The 17,994-nt window shown below is 45.2% G+C and overlaps 2 protein-coding genes across 3 annotated transcripts in view; one reads left to right on the top strand and one right to left on the bottom strand.

Moving 5' to 3' along the window:
- Positions 1–215: 215 nt before the first annotated feature.
- zgc:114119 (Mediator of RNA polymerase II transcription subunit 30-like) lies at positions 216–3,701 on the top strand. Its single transcript, XM_037474222.2, has 5 exons — positions 216–403; positions 773–1,012; positions 1,723–1,881; positions 2,109–2,198; positions 2,774–3,701. Exons 1-5 carry the CDS (start codon positions 284–286, stop codon positions 2,867–2,869), a joined length of 705 nt encoding a protein of 234 aa, XP_037330119.2. The 5' UTR covers positions 216–283; the 3' UTR covers positions 2,870–3,701.
- A 118-nt stretch (positions 3,702–3,819) lies between these two features.
- ext1c (exostoses (multiple) 1c) overlaps positions 3,820–17,994 on the bottom strand; it is a 58,285-nt gene continuing 44,110 nt past the window's right edge. For both annotated transcript variants that reach the window (XM_037474219.2, XM_037474220.2), the window contains exons 3-12: positions 16,237–16,330; positions 13,950–14,057; positions 12,188–12,307; positions 10,410–10,542; positions 10,009–10,127; positions 9,786–9,881; positions 9,253–9,339; positions 9,003–9,163; positions 4,748–4,919; positions 3,820–4,644 (exon numbers count right to left, since the gene is read on the bottom strand). In XM_037474219.2, the coding sequence (XP_037330116.2) occupies positions 4,459–4,644; positions 4,748–4,919; positions 9,003–9,163; positions 9,253–9,339; positions 9,786–9,881; positions 10,009–10,127; positions 10,410–10,542; positions 12,188–12,307; positions 13,950–14,057; positions 16,237–16,330 (1,276 nt within the window). In that variant the 3' untranslated portion in view covers positions 3,820–4,458. The remainder of the gene's footprint in view (positions 4,645–4,747; positions 4,920–9,002; positions 9,164–9,252; positions 9,340–9,785; positions 9,882–10,008; positions 10,128–10,409; positions 10,543–12,187; positions 12,308–13,949; positions 14,058–16,236; positions 16,331–17,994) is intronic.

The raw sequence follows: 17,994 nt of genomic DNA, 5'->3' as shown, positions 1-17,994 counted from the left end.
TGTTGTTTCTAATTGGTGTGGCACATCTTAAAGGCATCCACAATACATTATGTGGATGCATATCAAATGTATGTTAAACTAAGGATTCGTTTTCTGCTTTACATATATTATATATATATATATAAAATTATAATTGAAGACGTTCAAGATGAGTTGTATCAGGGTTGACGTTTACATATACTTAGGAGTTAACGTCTCCCCCTAGTGGGGTGAAATGCGTCTTACAAAGACAGGAAGTGACGTAATGACAACAATAACGCGCAGCGCTCTCTGAAAGAAATGAATGGGATGGTCTCGATATTTCGTATTCACATTATTCAATAAGAAAGCGTTATCTTTTACATTTACTAAAGCAAGATTGATATATTGGAACAGCACTCACCTGAAGGACGCTGTTTTTTTGGTAAGCCGTTGTCTGTGCTCGTGGCCAACTAGTTAGCTAGCTAGCGGCTAACTAGCTAGCATCAGCAGGAGTCCTTACATCGTGTAGGCGGTAACGTTATATTGTATCGGCTACGTTGTTTAGCCACCAAGATTAGCTTTTCTTGTTAGCATAACGCGGTTTTACTTTACAGTCTGGCACGTTTTGACTATACGGAGCATCTTCTAAATAACAGTTTACGAATTGTAAATATTGAGTTAGAGCGAAATATGATGATCATGAAAAAGTGCAAAACCATTTGTGGGTAACGTTAGCTCCATGTGTGACGTCAGAACAAGTCAAATTCTGAATGCTGTGGCTCGTTATCTCCGCATCATTCCTTTCACCCAGACTAGCGTAAGGATGGCAGCCTCACTGCCTCAGAAGGCGGGGATGCCTCCTCAGCTGCAGCAGCAGCAGCAGCCTCACCTCCCCCCCGGTGCTGCCCCGGCGGCCGGTCAGCAGTCCATGCCCCCCCAGGGAGCCCTGAGGGAGATCTCCCCAGTGTTCCTCTGTCGGATCGGACAGGAGACGGTCCAGGACATCGTGACGCGCACTATGGAGATCTTTCAGATCACAAGAGCTACCCAGGTAGTTATCATTTGAATGAACACGGAGCTCTAATTAACTTCTCGAACTTTTATAATGTTAAAGTCAAGTATATCGGAACTTATACATGTGCATTCATTTAATAGTTGGTGTTGCTGTGCATTGATTATTCTGTCAAAAGTTAGTCAGCACTAGGTATTCTCTACTTACAGCAGCGGCTCTGTTTCACTAAAAGTACAGTAATGAAGTACTACCATCTGGTACTTAATGTCTCTTGTCAGGTGTGTGTGGATGTTAACTGACTGGCTGCTGTTCTTCTGGACAACAGTGTTCCTCTGTTATCTGTCAGTTTGTATTTGTCTCACCCTCCTTGCTGGCACATCTGCTTGGCATGCTTGTCAGCATCTGTCTTATTCATCCTTCCGTTTCCACCTGATCTGCGTGTCTAATTATCTCTTGCTGTGCATCTAAGTGTATCAATCACCTCCTCCAGCTTGTCATTGTCCATTAAAATGAGCAGGTTCTTTTTTTCACACTAAATACTAGAGAGACGAGAAAGAGCCACATGAGGACCACACACTCAAATATTGTGCTGCGATGCCTCTCACCCAGGCTTGACAAATCACTGTCTCCACTTTTCATTTTTAAAGCTCTTGAGTGTCTTATTTTATCAGTTTATTCTGCTATCTGCACATAACACTGCTATCAAAGACCGTTTAACTGACAACTAACGCTGTGTGTCTTTGATGTAGCTCCCCAATGGTGTCACCCAGAGCCAGGCGATGTACCAGGACCGCTTTGGGAAGCTCCAGGAACACCTACGGCAGCTCGCCCTGCTATTCAGAAAGCTGCGGCTCCTGTACGAACGCTGTGTGGAGATGACCTCTGACCTGCAGGAGGAGCCATCAGAGGTCAGTTAGGAGTACTAGATATCTGCTAAGATATTAGCTTTCTTTCAAATATTCAGCTTTATTTGGAAATGAATGCAAAATATCACTGAATACACCCTGAAAGCGATTTAAACTTCCCGTCCTTTGAATGAATGGTCAGTCTGTTTGACTTTTCTTTTAGTATGAAAACCCAATGCATTCACACACAGGAGGGCTGATGAGCTTTGCTATGTGTTGTGCCTCCTCAGCTTCTGCCGTACGTTGGAGAGGAGCTGGTTAATGTCAAAGTGGAGCCCTGCAGTTCTGCTGTCAACCAGGAGAGAAAAGAGGTTCTGGAGGTGTGTTCCTTTCCGGTACAAGTATTATTGACCACGATGCCGTTGACACATTGCAATGAGTTGTTATCCTGGACGACCAGAAGGATATATGAAATACATGATAACAGATCGGTGGCATTTGCCTCGTGTTGTCAGACATGAGGTGATATGTTGTCTTACAAAATATAAGAAAGTCCAACGCCGCTGCAGCTTTATAATTCTGAGAAAAACCCAATATGTAGCTTTTTAAAGTTCCCTCCAAAGGCCTCTAGGTGGCAGTGGTCAGACAGGCTTTGTACCCGTGATGATGTGGAGAACTGGAACGAAAAACCTTTGCTACTCATCAGGAGCAGCATAAGGAAATTTGGGGTGTTTTTGTAAACATTGGAGCCAACATTCCAGCGGGACGATGATTTCAGGCCTGTCCAGAAATGGCCGAATAATTGAAGTGTTTGCCCGACTCTGGCACCCCTGTTATTAACTTAGTTAAAGGCAAACCAGTTGGAAGTGTTTATTTATTTTATAAAATCTTTACTGCAGGCATGATCGTGAGTTTTTACTGATGGACGCCACGTTTCCCTCTTGTTCACCTGCAGAAGGTACGTCAGAAGAACCACGAGATGAAGATCCTGATGGACCAGATGAGGAACCTGCTGTGGGACGTCAACGCCATGCTCACCCACAGGAAATGATAGCCTCGGCAGACCCACTGGTCTTTTTTAGGGGTCCATTCCTCCTCGGACACACGGACTGGATAAAAGGGAAGAGCGGGCGAAATGAGCGGATTTCTGTTTGGTTTTTAAAGACGGGGCCTCTCACTTAGGTTTACCTCCTTTTGCGTTGGCACTTCATCGCTAAAACTCTCAGTTGACCCGACCTCTGGCGTTTATTCTTTTTTCTTTGGAAATTGTGGGTTGGTAAACTGTATAGGAAAGGATAATACTCAAGGCAGCTGACAACAGTTTGACCCGTGCTCCACAACTGCTACTGTGTTCATTCTGATCCTCTTTCTCCCCTGGGTGCCGACCCGACAGCAGACACACTTAAATTGATCACAGGTTCATTCTTCCAGTGCGACCACCGACGACCCCTGTGAACATGAGCCATCGGCCTTATTGTGTTCCCTCAGTTGTAAAGAATTCAAATCAGCCCATTGGCAGCTATGTATCTCAGGTGCCTTGTACATAAGTGTGTGTGTGTGTGTGTGTGTGTGTGTGTGTGTGTGTGTGTGTGTGTGTGTGTGTGTGCGCGCACGCACACGTGAGCATGTGTGGGTGCACAGGCCTAACGAGATTAGCTTCCTGAGTGCTAGACAGCACACCTGTTTACCCTGAGGGCAGACAGAGACCTGCTTGGCTGCGTATATATTTTTGTAAACTGTGGAACAAAATGTAGTGCTAGGGGGTCATTTTGTTTTTCTATGAAATAAACCCTTTTTCTTCCTTTTTTTTAAAATGACAAAATGTTTGAACGTGTGCTTCAATCGTGCTTCTAGAGGCAACACTGGGCGGCTCAGAATACGCACCTGTCCTTTCAGTTCCAGCTCCGAGGGCCGATGCACTGTGTGTAAGTACTTAAAGGCAAACCCACAGATGCTCTCATCATGCTTGTGTCGCTGATATGTTCAACTACTTGGGTGTCCTAACGCGTCATGAGACAATCTGGTTTAAAAAATGGTAAGATAAGTAAGATAAAAGTAAATACAACGTCATGCCAGAGTTTGCGTTTAGAAATCTCTTTATTGGTTTTACAGTTAGCATTTTGATGTGAAATGGTCCGGTTCCATGGTAACAGTCCCTGACCTGCTGAAGGAGTGCATGGCACCAGTACTCGTCCCTCCCACCATGAGATTGCCATTTCCTTCCTGATGTCACCGCAGCAACAGTAATCCAAAGTGTTCTAAATGCTTTTTGCTTTCTTTAGTTGTCCAATAGGGATTGTCCTTTTTCAGTGAGAATCCCAGGGACTCTGTCAAGGCCCCTAGATCTTCTCCATGGCTTACCAGATTTGTGTAGGAGGCGGGAGGTTCCTTTTGAACTTGTATAGGCGCCTTTTTCTCTTCACATTTATATGTTTGTAGTCCAGAACAGTCCACCAGGGTCTGTCTGAGGGTTGTACTTTGTCCACGTCACAAACGGAACACCCTGCCACTTCCTCCACATCCCGGACCGTCTTCAGACAGTTCCCCATCTTGACCCTCCACCCCACGTTGGTCCATTAAGGCCACTAGACCACTCATCTCAAGGCTTCCCAGGCGCACTGTCCATCTCGTCCTTCATTTTTATGACCTCTCCAGGTCTTTGTACTTCTTGCGGAGGACGGACACTTGATCTTTGAAGAGCACGGGGTCCAGGCGAAACTGAGAGTGGACCAGAGGCATGTAGCCAAACCAGTTGGCGAAGGTGTTGACACACTCCTGCCGCTGGTTGAAGTGCTCCGGGTTGGCCCATGGGACACTCTTTGTACTCTGAGAGGTAGAACAAGACACTGTCATTTATCAACACGCACACACCTGACATTCGGGTCAGCAGCGGCCACAGACTATTGAGCCGAAGCGGGGGGGGGCCTACCTGCGGACTGGGCAGCTCCTTGTACTGCTTCCTCTGAGCCACTTTGATTGGCGGCAGGTGGGTTACAGCAGAGACCAGGAAGTTCATAAGGATGTCCTCGCAGTTGGAGGTGCGATCCACCAGAGTGCGCAGAGATTGGGGCAGGTAGTGGGAGAACAGGTAGTGGTAGTACCTGTGGGGAAGGGGAAGCGTCACATAGACACTAATGCCATTACTGTTATATATATATATATATATATATAATATATATATATATATAATATATATATAATTGACTACATATATTTTTTTATAATAATTTTTTACCTATTATTTAAAAAAATCTTTTCTTTTTTGCCCCTACATATTTTGACTTTTTCCCCCTCTTTTTTTTTCCCATGACATGACTGGAATGATCTTAGATGGAGCAACCTACACGTCCCTGTCACTAATGCCAAATGCCCCAAATTTCTGTACTTTAAACCTTATCTGGGTTCAACCCTCAAGGGACATGGTGGCTCTTCCTAAATCCTTCCTTTTTTCGTTTTGGGTAACTGATATTTATAAAAAATCATAATTGGGTATTGCCCCAGAGACGGATTGGTGCGTCTTGGAGGATCAACCATGCTATTCATCATTCCTGCATTGGTAAAGGCACAAGTGAGTTGAATTTGAATGTAACAGAGAATTGGAGGGTGGATGCACTAAAAAGGGTAAACAAATCTACACCCTGTGCCAGACTGTCAGTTTAAGGTTGTCCACAGGATGCCCTGAAGTAGACAAACATGTGATTGTCTTGAAAAATGCCCTCAGAGGCTGTAATAAGTTTCATGTCAGTGTGACTTGGGACTTGCTTCGTCTTTGACTCGACTTGACTCGGGATTCGAGGGCAATGACTTGAGACTTGCATAACAGTGACTTGTTCCCACCTCTGCTGTCCAGCTAATAAGTGCTAAAAGGCTAAAGCAAAGCAATTAACATCAAATTCAATTCATCAGCAAAAGATTCTTCCATCATTCTTGACGATGCCATCATAACTCAAGTGAACGCGCCGTGTGTTTCTGCATAACCCCTAGGGTTCACTTCTCTGAAACAACCGTGGGGACAATGCCCCCACTACTACCTCCGCGGCAGTGTGCTCAAGACTTGGCACGAGCAGGATTTGAACCCACTGGCGGTGCGCACAGAGGCTTCTGGGCTCTAGCTTGCACCCCTACACTACCAGTCCTGGTCACATTTTGACAACTTTGATTCTCCTATTTAACCTTGAGCATGTGAGTTAAACCTCAAAAGTCTTTTTAAATGCTATTTCCACATCTGGGCTTGAACCCACAACCTTCAAGTGCAGTGCAGGGGCTTATGTCAGCAGCTCTTCCACTGTGCTACTTCACCACACACTAACCAACCCTTTGTTTGTTGTATTTAACCTTGAGATTGCTGCTCAAACCTGAAGTAATGCCAAAGGCTCAAACCCACAACCTTCAAATGCATTTCATGCTTGTGGCAGCAGCTCTTCCGCTGTGCTACGTCACCACACACTAACCAACCCTTTATTTGTTGTATTTAACCTTGAGATTGCTACTCAAACCTGAAGTAAAGCCAAAGGCTCAAACCCAAGACTGGGCTTGAACCCACAAGCTTCAAATGCAGTGCAGGCTTGTGGCAGCAGCTCTTCCGCTGTGCTACTTCACCACACACTAACCAACCCTTTGTTTGTTGTATTTAACCTTGAGATTGCTACTCAAACCTGAAGTAAAGCCAAAGGCTCAAACCCAAGACTGGGCTCGAACCCGCAACCTACAGGGTAAGGACAGTAGCTCCTCTGCTCTAGTGCTGCACTACCTCACCATGCACAAATAAAAATTTTGTTTCTCGTATTTAACCTTGAGACTGCTACTCAAAACTCTTTCAAAGCAGAAGTCTGCATGAAGGGGCATGAACCCACAACCTCAGACAGCAGGTTGGAGCCTGCAGCCCTTCAGTTGTTCCCTTGTGCTATTCAAGCACATGCCTCATTGTGTCCGTTTCTCATATTAGACCTGGGATTGTTTACTAAACCTCAAAACTGTTTCAAAGTTTACAGTTTGAAGCCCTGACTGCAACCAAACCCTCCTTCTGAGAGAGCAGGTTTGAACTGAGGATCCTCCACACTTCAACCTTCCTGCTATCTCCCTGCACTGTTCCACCACACACCTGTTGATGCTTTTGAATCCAACCTCAATTCTCATAGATTCTCAGGCTGGAATCCACAACCGTTCCATACCGTTATAATAGAATTGCAGGTCAAGTAAAGTCATATAATGGCATTTCTAATAAAGCCCCAGTTGATTTCACTACTTTTATGTTGTGATCCTTATTTCACTTTTTTCGGCATATGTGCTGATGCCCGCGCGTGAATTGAGAGGATCCATACCGACTCCCCTATGGAGCTAAACCAGTCTGAGGGTCCTCCTCAGCTGAGTGGAGAATAAATCCTGGAAGAAATAAACACGTTTGACACACGGCACCTTGAGGAGAGAGAATCAAATCCCAAATGTGGATCAGGAAGGTCAGCTTTGATTCCACTAGAGACACCAGAACTCACGATGATTCACAGTGTCACTGTTTGTTTAATTACATATACATATATATATAAACTGCAAGTAGCAGAGAGGCCATTTGAGTTCTTAATGAAAATACTTTAGAGATGAAGAGAACATTGGATGAGCCTTAGTCCCTAAATGACTTACAATAATTAAGGGAGATTACTGGTTTAAATCCAACCCCAAAAACAAATAAACTCGATAAAACAAAATAGTAATTTCAGAGAGAAATAAATAAAGAATGCAAGCTAAATTATTCTTGTAAAGCCTCTTTACCCATACTTATGCTTTTTTTATTGATCATTAACCTTAGTTTATTTACGGTCTTATGAGACTTCATGATTCCCAGTGTTGCCTATATACATAAATATATAAAGTCATTGTGTGTATATACATACATACACATGTACTGTATATACACATGTTCTCTCTTATTACACATTGCCCTATTATTTATCTTGCAGGAATATTTTGTCACACCTATATCCGGTGTGAAAAACCTTATGTTCTGTCTCACTAATAGCCTAATCTCCATTTAGCCTCTTGTACTTGCAGCCACGGTGCAGCTAACCCCTTTAGTCGAGCACATAACCTAAATGCCAAAAATAAAAATGTATCTTAGCCTTCGTCACCGGTGGAGGCCGGGTCACCAGCACCTGTACGGTAACACGGCAGCATCAACAGAAAGGAGTAGACGGTGTGATGTATGTTGATGATATGCATCTGGGACACGTTAACCGTTTCCCAGGCAGTGGGTTTGGATATTTCTAGTCCTCTGGTACAAGGCATATGCTTAATAAGTGCTTTCTTCACAGCTACTAATTCTGCATATTATTTGTCAGAACCAGCACCTGTTTCAGTCTTCTTCTACATTGATTGGGCCAAGAAACTACATACAACTTTATGTAATTAGCACATGATTTTGTGAAGTGGCTGTGGATTGTGTCACATTAAATGCTTTTTATTTTGAAAAGCAGCCCAAATTTGAAAAAAAGCAGCATTTCAACATAACATACCTACATCTGCAATTAGATTGCTTGTGTTTGAAGGACTTAACTGAGGATTCTTACAATGAATAAATAATGTAAGGATTCAGATTTTAGAATAGAAATGGAAACAGTTGATTTGCCCTCTCAGTGGAGTAATTATTGCATGGATACCGTATAACAGCTCACATCACCCCGCCGCCGCACATATCGACTTCAGGCTTTTCAAATTGATCAAACTGCTTGAAGTAATTCATCTCCTTTTCTTTTTCCTCATGTTTAGCCATACATGTAACAATCCTCTCTGATTTGGCTTCTCTCATTTTGCTTTTTGCTTTTCATCATATCATTATGTCGTGTTTTGTGTTGATCGCTGAAGGAAGTCTCTTTGGATCTTGGTTACATAACCAATGTGCACAGTATATGTCTAGACAAATGGTAAAATGGTGTAATGGGAATGTATCAAAATAAATATATTTAAAATCATGGCAATATTGGTGAACTTGGATCACTGGAGGTGTTTCAGGTACGCCCCACTGGTAGGAGGCCCGGGGAAGACCCAGGACGCTGGAGGGATTATATATCCTAGCTATCCTCCAGAATGAGGGGTGAGTCATGGTGTCAACCTGCTGCCGCCGCGACCCCACCCCGGATGAGTGGAGGAAAATGGATGGATGGAAAATAGTCTGGTCCAGTGTGCCAGTGCACCTGTGGTAGAAAGCAGCTCCCGTCAGGACGATGGAGTAGTCGTTGGTCCATTTGGAGGTGTAACCCCAGGCCCGCTTCAGGGGATCCCAGAAGTGGCTCCTGGGGGGGTAGCCCACGATCCGCTCTGGGAAGTTGCGCCATACCAAGAAGGCGAAGTTCACCTACAAGTACACGCATAGAGCCATTATGTTGTGGCTTTTTTAAACACGCGCAGTTGTGCTTTATTTATTGATAAGCCGTGTATACACACCTCGTTGGTCAGCAGGACCGTATCCTCGTCCAAGCTCAGCACCGCCTCTGTCTCTATGGCAACATGAGGTAGGAACCGACTGGTGGTCTAACAGGACAATAACAGAACTACGTTTTAGTTCTGGTACTGTATGGCCCCTTTTGTATGGCCTTGTGGCAACAGACGTGTGAATGAGTGAGCGATGATCTTGTCGCAGTGAATCACGCTGAGTGACTGAGACGAGTGAATCACTATAGATTTTTCCTTTGGTTTATAAAAAGGGACGGCGACAGAGAAAGGGGGACAGAAGAAATGTGGAGGATGAGTGACATGAAAACCGAGTGTCGCGCGGATCGGTGAACATGTCGGATATACTTGGATAGAGAAAGAGAAGGGAGAGAAATGGCAGTGAAGGACCAGAGAAATGGAGCAACAGAGACAGAGGATGGAAGAGAGAGATACATAAGCAGGCCGGGCGGCTGACAGGTCGTCACGCTGTCACTCAGACGTCAGAGGCGGCGTCAGCGTGATTTGTGAGTGGCTTCGGGTCTCACCTTCCTCCTGCCGTCTGTCACCGTGAGAGGGACGGGCATGGGGGGCCATTTACTCCGACTGGGTGGCGGCTTCTCGCTGTTCCAGAGAATGATGATCTTGACGGGGAAAGGGACATTTATTTTACATTTTGTACGCACACACAGATGAAAGCTTTAAACTGATCAGAAATAGCTGCTGAAGCAGGGAGTCCCTCTTCTTTTATTTGTGGTGTACATCGTTTACCTGGGAGCAGTATTTAGACTTGGAGACCATTTGAAGCAGCTTCATGATTGGCTGGGACTGGGAGACCAATGGGGAAACAGCGTGGATGACCGCAGTAAACTCCTGACCTGGACTGACCCCTGAGCAAGGTCACAGAAGGTTAATATAGGGGAAGGAGAGCGTTGTGTTGCTTTTGAATATTTACTGGGTGTCTATCAAGGATCATCAGATCAATTCCAAGCTTTCTTTGATGGCTTAGAGTTCCACCGCCTGGGAAATAAATGCTTGTATTTGATGATGATTTGCTGGTTACGTGTTGGTTGCTCCACTCTACCTCCTCAGCTCTGACACAATCAACGTCCTCAATGTGCAATCAACATTTGCATGTTGTGCAAACTCATTTGAATGAAGAGTTTGCTTACCTAATCCCAGGTAGTAGAAAGGAAAATGCGTGAGGTGAGTGGAGTACTCTGGTAGGACCAGCAGACCTCCCGGCAGGGAGTTCCACATGTACTTGTTCCTCGATGTGTGAGAGAACACACGGTCCTTGATGATCTGTGGAGGAGGCGGAACAAAAAGAAAGGGGGTTGCAATGTGACGCACAGAAAGAACAGGTGAGTGGCTGCTGGGTTCATCTGATATAGGTTTCCTCCACATAGTAATTACTCTCCCCCGTCCCCCCCCCGTCCCCCTAAGCCGCCGGTTTTGGAGCCTTAAACTTAACTGCAATTCCAGATCTGACAAACTTATGTTTGCGTATTACAGTCATTCCGATTGATGCGTTTCCCATTGTAGACCAACAGGAGGTATCGACACAGCAAAGGCCTCCGCGTCACTGACCTCGGGCTGAATGCACAGCTGTCTCCCCTGGGCCAGAGGTTCCCCCTCTGCATGCTGTATGTATATAAGCAGCTTATCACCAACCTCCAGAGCCTCTCCTTTATTATCTCTGGCATAAATCCCCCACAGCACACGCATTAGGTCGCTGCCAGAACTGCTTTTGCAAACATGGGAGTGCGAAGCCAAGCACTCAATGTGTGATGTCTTCAGATTTCAGAGGGGTTGAGTCTGTTGTTTTGCTCGGGCTAAAATGATAAGGAGGGGCCTGTTTTTGTTGTTGTTGTTTTTTTTCATGCGTCGTCTAACCCTTGGGCTACCCTTCAAATGACATTCTCTTAGCCGGAGCAACATCCCTTTGAGTTTGCCTTTATGAGCGATGCATGTATGAGCAAGACTGAAACATAGAGCTCCTTCAAAGATGAAACCTTTCCTGAATTTGACTTGTAGTGTTTTCTCACAGTCGGATAATAGCGGGCAGTGAGGCAGAAACTGGCAGGTTGGGACTGATATTTGCAATGTAATGATAAGTCACTTCTATATATTAGGGGATTTCTCCAGGAATTCAGGCGGATCGCATGTGGCCCGCTTTGAAATGTTCCCACAGTACAAAACCCAGAGCCTAGTACATTGGGCCAAACCCATAATCATAATGATAGAGGGGTGCTTTGATTGACATGTGAAAGGCCTTTCTGAAGAAGGTCCGATGATGATAGCACACAAGCAGTAAACCTCCTTGTGTTCAAATGTTTTTACTCTACGTTCTTCAACACAACAGTAAGGCAGCAGAAAGTATGAGTTTTCAGAGTCATACATTATTTGAATTCATATCAGCAGCCAAAAGCAACATTATTATTATTATGGATTTGTGGGCGATGGATAAAAATGGTACTGGTGGCCCGAGGGGACGGAGCTGATAGGATACGGTCCAGATTTGACTAACTTATAATACTGGAGTTTACAATTAGCGTTTAAAGATCAACTCATCGCAGTAGAACTTCTTGCAAGTTAGTTGACTCTTCCTTAGTTTTAGTCACTAGAGGGAGATGTCGTAGCTGTAAATTCCAATATTACCAATTTGGAATTGCATGTTTGCATACGTCTTTTAGATGAACTAACATCTTTAGATATTGATCAGGGCAAACAAATGAAGGGCGATTTGGGAGTTTCTAATGCCGGTTGGATGGTAGAAATCTGGTCACCGACCCTGGAGATATCAACGCTCTGGCCACGAATGCCGAGGTCGTAGGTTTTCAACGAGAATGACATTGTTTCAAAAAAAGCCGGGGGTGGAAATTGCATCATATTTGGGGAAATAAAATGCAGTGGGTAACTACAGTAGCAGTCTGTGACCGAGGCTCACCTCCAGCGTGGTGAGGACTATCTTGTCCACGGAGGAAAAGTATGCTTCCCACAGCATCTGGGTCCTCTGTCTGAGGGCCAGGACTCTCTCATTCCCTACGGCTCTCACTGTGGACGGCACCTGGAAGCGAGACCAGTCAAACACACAGGTGGTGGGGAGGAGGGGGGGTATGAGAAAGAACAGAAAAGGGCATTTGTTCTACTTTGTTTTTTAAAGCAAGTCACGTCTTTTATAATAGAAAAGAATCAAAGAAGGGGAAACTGCATTGGGTAGTTTCTTGGTCTCCCATTTGACACAGAGCTAATTTAGGGATCTCATGTTCAAATAACACCGCCCACAGATGATCTAATCACTCAGATTGGAACTTGAATCAAAGTGGAATCAAGCCATGTTTGAGCTGAGAAAAGTGAGCTCATCACTTCTGCCCCAAATGCCCCGCCCCCCCTCCCAAGGTTGCTCCTCGTTAGCTGGATGCCAATTCATGGCCTCCATCGGGCCGGATCAATGTGTACAACCTTTCCACAGGAGAGATAAAGGTTGAGGCTGAGGGTGAGCCGGCTTTGCTTGCTCACTGTGTTTGTTAGTGTTGATGTGTGTGTGTGTGTGTGTGTGTGTGTGTGTGTGTATGTGTGTGTGTGTTTGTCTAAGTGAGAAGAGACACAGAGAGGATGTGTGCGTGCTTTTAAACTCAAGCAGGATTAAATCTTCCGTGGGTGCTTGATTACTCAATCAGCATTTCTTATTTTTTGTGGAGCGCTCTCCATTTTTTCAGACAAATTGGCATCTACTAAAGCAGCCGACATTTCAGCCACTGTGATTTTATCAAAGTGAAGCGTTTACTTTGTGATTCATTCATTCATTTTTTAGCCCTGTGTGGTGGATATTTCCAGCCACTCCAGTCACTATGTGTACAATGAACCCAAATCTAAGCCTCAATATGCATTGATTTATGCAGGCAAATATGGACACAGCTCTGCAGGAAATAAACTCCGAAACTCTAAATTCAATATGTTTGTAAAATCAAATTTTAAATTTTTAGCAAAGTTGCAATAAGCAATGTTCAGAACTAAGCCTGGACGGCCTTTTAACTGAATGATTTGAAAAAGCTATGTTGTGAAAGAAAAGTTTATTGCTAGATATAAACACATGACTTACAGCAGCCAATCATGTAGCTTGAACAGTTGAGAAAGTGTGTTTGACAGTCTGAACGGATTCTTGGCTTGGAAAATTAGGAGCTCAGAGTATTTCAGTGCTTGAGACCACACAGGCTGAGAAACAAAGGCAGCTTGCAGACCATGTGTGGACGGCCCAGTATTTGTGAGCACATGCACTGTACACAGCTTTCATTCAGTATCTACAAAGGATGCATTCAGGTGCTGCTTTAAGTGTAGGTAATCCGTTGCTGCAGCCCTCAGAACTGTATTCCCGTAATCGCTAGTTACTTGTGTAAAAACATGAAGAAAAAATAGATGTGACGTGACAAATCTGCTACAGGTCACACTTTACTGCATATTTGGTGGATGACAAATGTGCACACGAGACTGAAAAAAACATTAAAACTGTAGTTTCTGAGGTTTGATTGACCCCAGACAGCCGTGTTTGTTAAAACATGACTGAAACACGTATATGATGTTTTATGCAGGTGTTGTAGTTGCATTGCTGTTTGTAGCCACACCAGCCGGTGACGGGTGTCTCCTTTGGACTCCAACAAGGTGAATCTAGTCTTCGGGATGTCCTGGTTCTGTACGCGTTAGTGTGTTACCTGCAGCAGTAACCTCTCATCTCCCTCAATGACCGCCTGGTTCCACTGAATGACATCGGAGAACGGGAGCTCCCAACCGTTGCTCAGCAGCACTGGGATACACGCCGCCTAGACACACACACACACACAGAGGATTTGGATAACCCAGAACGTGAAATTGAATTCCTTTAATTGTGATCAGATGCGTTTTGAAGGGGATTCTTCTTTGGCAGTGAACGACACAACGTGACGTATTGCAGCTGCACGAATATAAATGAGTCCGTGCTTGGCACTTCAGGCAGAGCAGACAATGTGATCAATACCCTTGTGTATATGCAGCTCTGTGTCTGTGTGGTAGCCCTAAGGCTGGGTAGAATGAGAAATAACTCCTATCTCTTTTTTCCCAGGAAGCCCCAGAGTTCCCTTTCAAAGACTGTCACTCACCCAGATGTGGCTGGCGGGGGCCAACTCTTTGTGTACTAATTAGGTACAACGTCTGAGGGGACATATGCAAGGAAGTAGCTAAACTGATAGGAAAAGGAGAGGGATGAGAGGAGAATGAGAAGGAACCAGTGGATACGTGAGGCGTCATGCTTTATTAAAGCAGATTTTTGATGTTGCCTCATCCTCTCCGTCTCTGACGGGTTTTTGATGTCGTTCCACTTTTCTTTTTTTGCTTTCCGTGCCCTGCTTTTGGTCTCCCCTCTCCTCCCCCCCATCCCATCCCATCCCATCCCATCCCGCTCTCCTCCTCTGTATATGTGGGTCTGGAGTGCTGATAGGTCTGGGTGTTATTTTTCACCCACTATAACACACTTTTTCTTTTTCTAATTAACCCACCAGAGAACAGAGGCAGCAGCAGCAGCAGCTGAAATAGGCAGCGATCAAACGTTCTCTCTGCATGTCATCCAAAAATAAACCTGCCGAAGGACACTTGAACAAATAGGAAGAGGTGTATGTGTCAGAATAAGCTGTGGGTTAAAACAAGGTCACACTCACGGTGAGAATCCAAGGCCTCAACACTTAAAATCCAGCCCAAGGTTCTCCTCGGTCTCCCTCCACCCCAAAGAAACGAGGTGCTCTGTTTCAAACATCTCAAGCACTCCTCGCCTGGAGGTAAGCTAACAGGAAAGCCCGTGTAGTTGTTTTTGGTTCGCTTGCGTCGGGAAGAGGAGAAGGGGCAGCGTTTGACTGAATGTGTGTGTGTGTGTGTTGGAAAGATGGCAGCGAGTTTCCTACCACGCTGGTTTTTGGTAATTGCCGGTTCGTTGTGGTTTTGGTTGGTACGTAGTAGAAAAAAATACACACAACAGAAAAATCTCTAAAAGGTGCCACGAATGTAAAAGAGAGAAGGACGTCGGGGAGGAAAAGACAGAAAGAACTAGAGGACTGATGAAGACACGAGGAGGAAGGAACCACGACCAGCGCCTGCTGCCAAGTGGGTTGTGTGTGTGGATTTGTCCATTCAGCAGACATCGGTGGTGGGGCAGACTGCCACTGCTATGGATGCTTCCGGACCATCACACACACACACACACACACACACACACGCCAGGGAACACGGTAGCAGCCAAGGTTCGGTGTTGGGCCGATCTAAAAACAGCCACCGGAGCTTCCTGCACTGGTGCGAGTCCTGGCCCTACTTGGGTGGCAGAGAGAGAGAGAGAGAACCACACCAAGAAGGACGTGTTCAAACTCTTCTCTGGCTCCGTACGCTCCACATTTCACTGGTGGACTTAGACGATTGTGTGTGCGCGTGTGTGTTAATGGAGCCACTTTAAATAAAGCCTTTATGGTTGGAGCTGCGCTCAACACAACACAATGGTCTGAGGAAAACACTTGCAGATGTGATCATTAGGGTGTCAGTGACTAAAAGACTTCATAAAAGCACGGCTATGGAATGTAAACATCCTGCAACCTGGTGCACGTCCTTGTTGACCGATCGTGGAAGCGGAGCCGTTTCCTGGAGTCAGAAGTGTCATTTGGAGCCTCTGAGCAGTGTGATCCGGAGCTGATGACTGATGTGTTAGCATGTGACATGTAGAGACTCGCAACTGTTATTTATGTGGGAGAAACCGGAGAGTCGCAGGGCACTTAAGGGAGGATGAACAACATCGTTCTTAAGCATAAGTATAAACTTTAGCATAAATCAATGTCACCCCTATATGTGACTGATTTATTCTTGCTATACTGTATTGCAGTAAGAAGCCTGATTGAGGAAAAGTGTTTGCAGTGTGATGCACGTCTACAGCATGACCACACGAATCAAGTGTTCATGTGTGTATCACGTAGAATAATAGATTTTTACCTGTAGAGACTCGAGGAAACGAAAGGAGCCCAGGCGTCGACCTCGAGGCACCAAGCAGAAGGTGGAGTTGTGGAGGAGCTCCTGGTAATCAAACCTGAAACAATAGAGGGCAAAACTGGTTTGTTGGTGTTCACTTAGAAGTCAAAATGTCTGAAATTCTTTGCCTATGGGCGGCCTCAACAGAGTCTCCTGGGAAAATGGAACATTCATTTCATTCTTTTTAAAAAGACAACAAATGATTTATTCAAGTGGTTTGCCTGAACCCAGTAAATAAGAATTTAATGTCAAAAGATGCTGTAAAACCTTCATAAAAAATGAACCAAACTCACAGCCCTCTTTTGATAAATGATGTTCAACATCTGTCCCACAAAAATAAACCAGGACTTTTGTGGCTTTGGTTTCTGATATTTAGTTATAATACGCCGTAATCTCTGTTCGCTATTGATTTGTGTTGCAGAGACGAAGGCCTGAACTGGTGCCAATGCACCCCCCCCCCCCCCCCCCCCCCCACTGTACGCTCATATTTCATACTGCTGGAGCTATGAAAAAGAAGCCAAATGGAAAACCTCTGCATCAATGCTGGCCTTCATGCCCTGAGTGGAGGAGCAACGGACGGGTGGCCTCCCTCTACAGAGCTGCTCAGAGAAGTAAACAGATGGGGAAACAAACACAACCCCCCCCCCCCCCCCCTCCTCCTTGAGGCCCTGCTCCTGTCCCGCTCCCTCCCCGTCCTCCTCGTTTTCTGCATCTCGCTCTCTCTGCTTGTCTATTTGCGTTAAATATGCCTGCAATGAATCTTCTCCCCCCCCCCCCCTGAGTGACGAGACGCAGGCGTCCCTCTTTCTTCTCGCTCCCTGGATGAGCAAGTCGTAGTCTGTATGTCCTTGCTGACGTTTAGCCTCAGTTAACACGGCTGCACTCGGGCCGCGGGACACCAAGAGCTGAACGGATGTCACTGTGTCTTCGATGTGAATGTGTGAAAACGCACAAACATCGGGGGGGTGGGGGTCTGCTGAAAGGCAGCCTTGTTTGGCGTTTGCTACGCTTCTGCCCTGGTGTTCCTCCACCTGTTGACAGAGCGTTGCCGCGCATGAACATGTGTGCGTGGGCGTGAGAAGGAGCTGTGTGCATCTGCAGCAGCGCGCACCCCGGCGTTGATGCGCATTCAAACCGATTCTCGGAGCCAAAATACCAGTCATGGCGGTTAAGGAGATTTGCGCAATGTTTTTTTGAAAGGTTTTTCCTCTCCAAAGCTTGTTCTGAGCCTGGGATTTAGGTAAACATATTCATTTAGCTACATATGAGCAAATGGATTGGATTGGTAGATTGCATCTGGTAGGATGGTGTGTTCATGCGTCCGGGCCGAGGGAGTAAATAACATTTCATCTCCTGGACCTATATTTTGTTTGGGATTTTGTTTGGCGTAAGAATTCATTCTTATTTAAATAGTTATGTGTGCGCAGGAGGAGCAAAATCCACCAGATTAAACTCAAAAATGTAAAAGAAAGACTTAAAGACATTGAAGTTGCATTAAACTATTTGATTTGTGTTAATGAACCACATTGCTTCACTTCCCAAGGCTTGATCAGTCGATCAATGCAGTAACACAAATTGAAGATTGCATTTTTTTATGTTAATATCTAGATTTAGATTCAGCACTTTCCCTTAAACGTTGTGATCCTTATTGCCGTGGCCCTCACGCGCTGTCGCTGTGTCCTACACTATGTTTCTGCGTGTATTTCCATGTAGCGTCTAACG

Source organism: Pungitius pungitius, chromosome 17 (assembly GCF_949316345.1).
Source record: "Pungitius pungitius chromosome 17, fPunPun2.1, whole genome shotgun sequence".
Taxonomy (NCBI): domain Eukaryota; kingdom Metazoa; phylum Chordata; class Actinopteri; order Perciformes; family Gasterosteidae; genus Pungitius; species Pungitius pungitius.
Note: the sequence above shows the minus strand (reverse complement) of the source record. Positions and strands in the feature narration are given on the sequence as shown.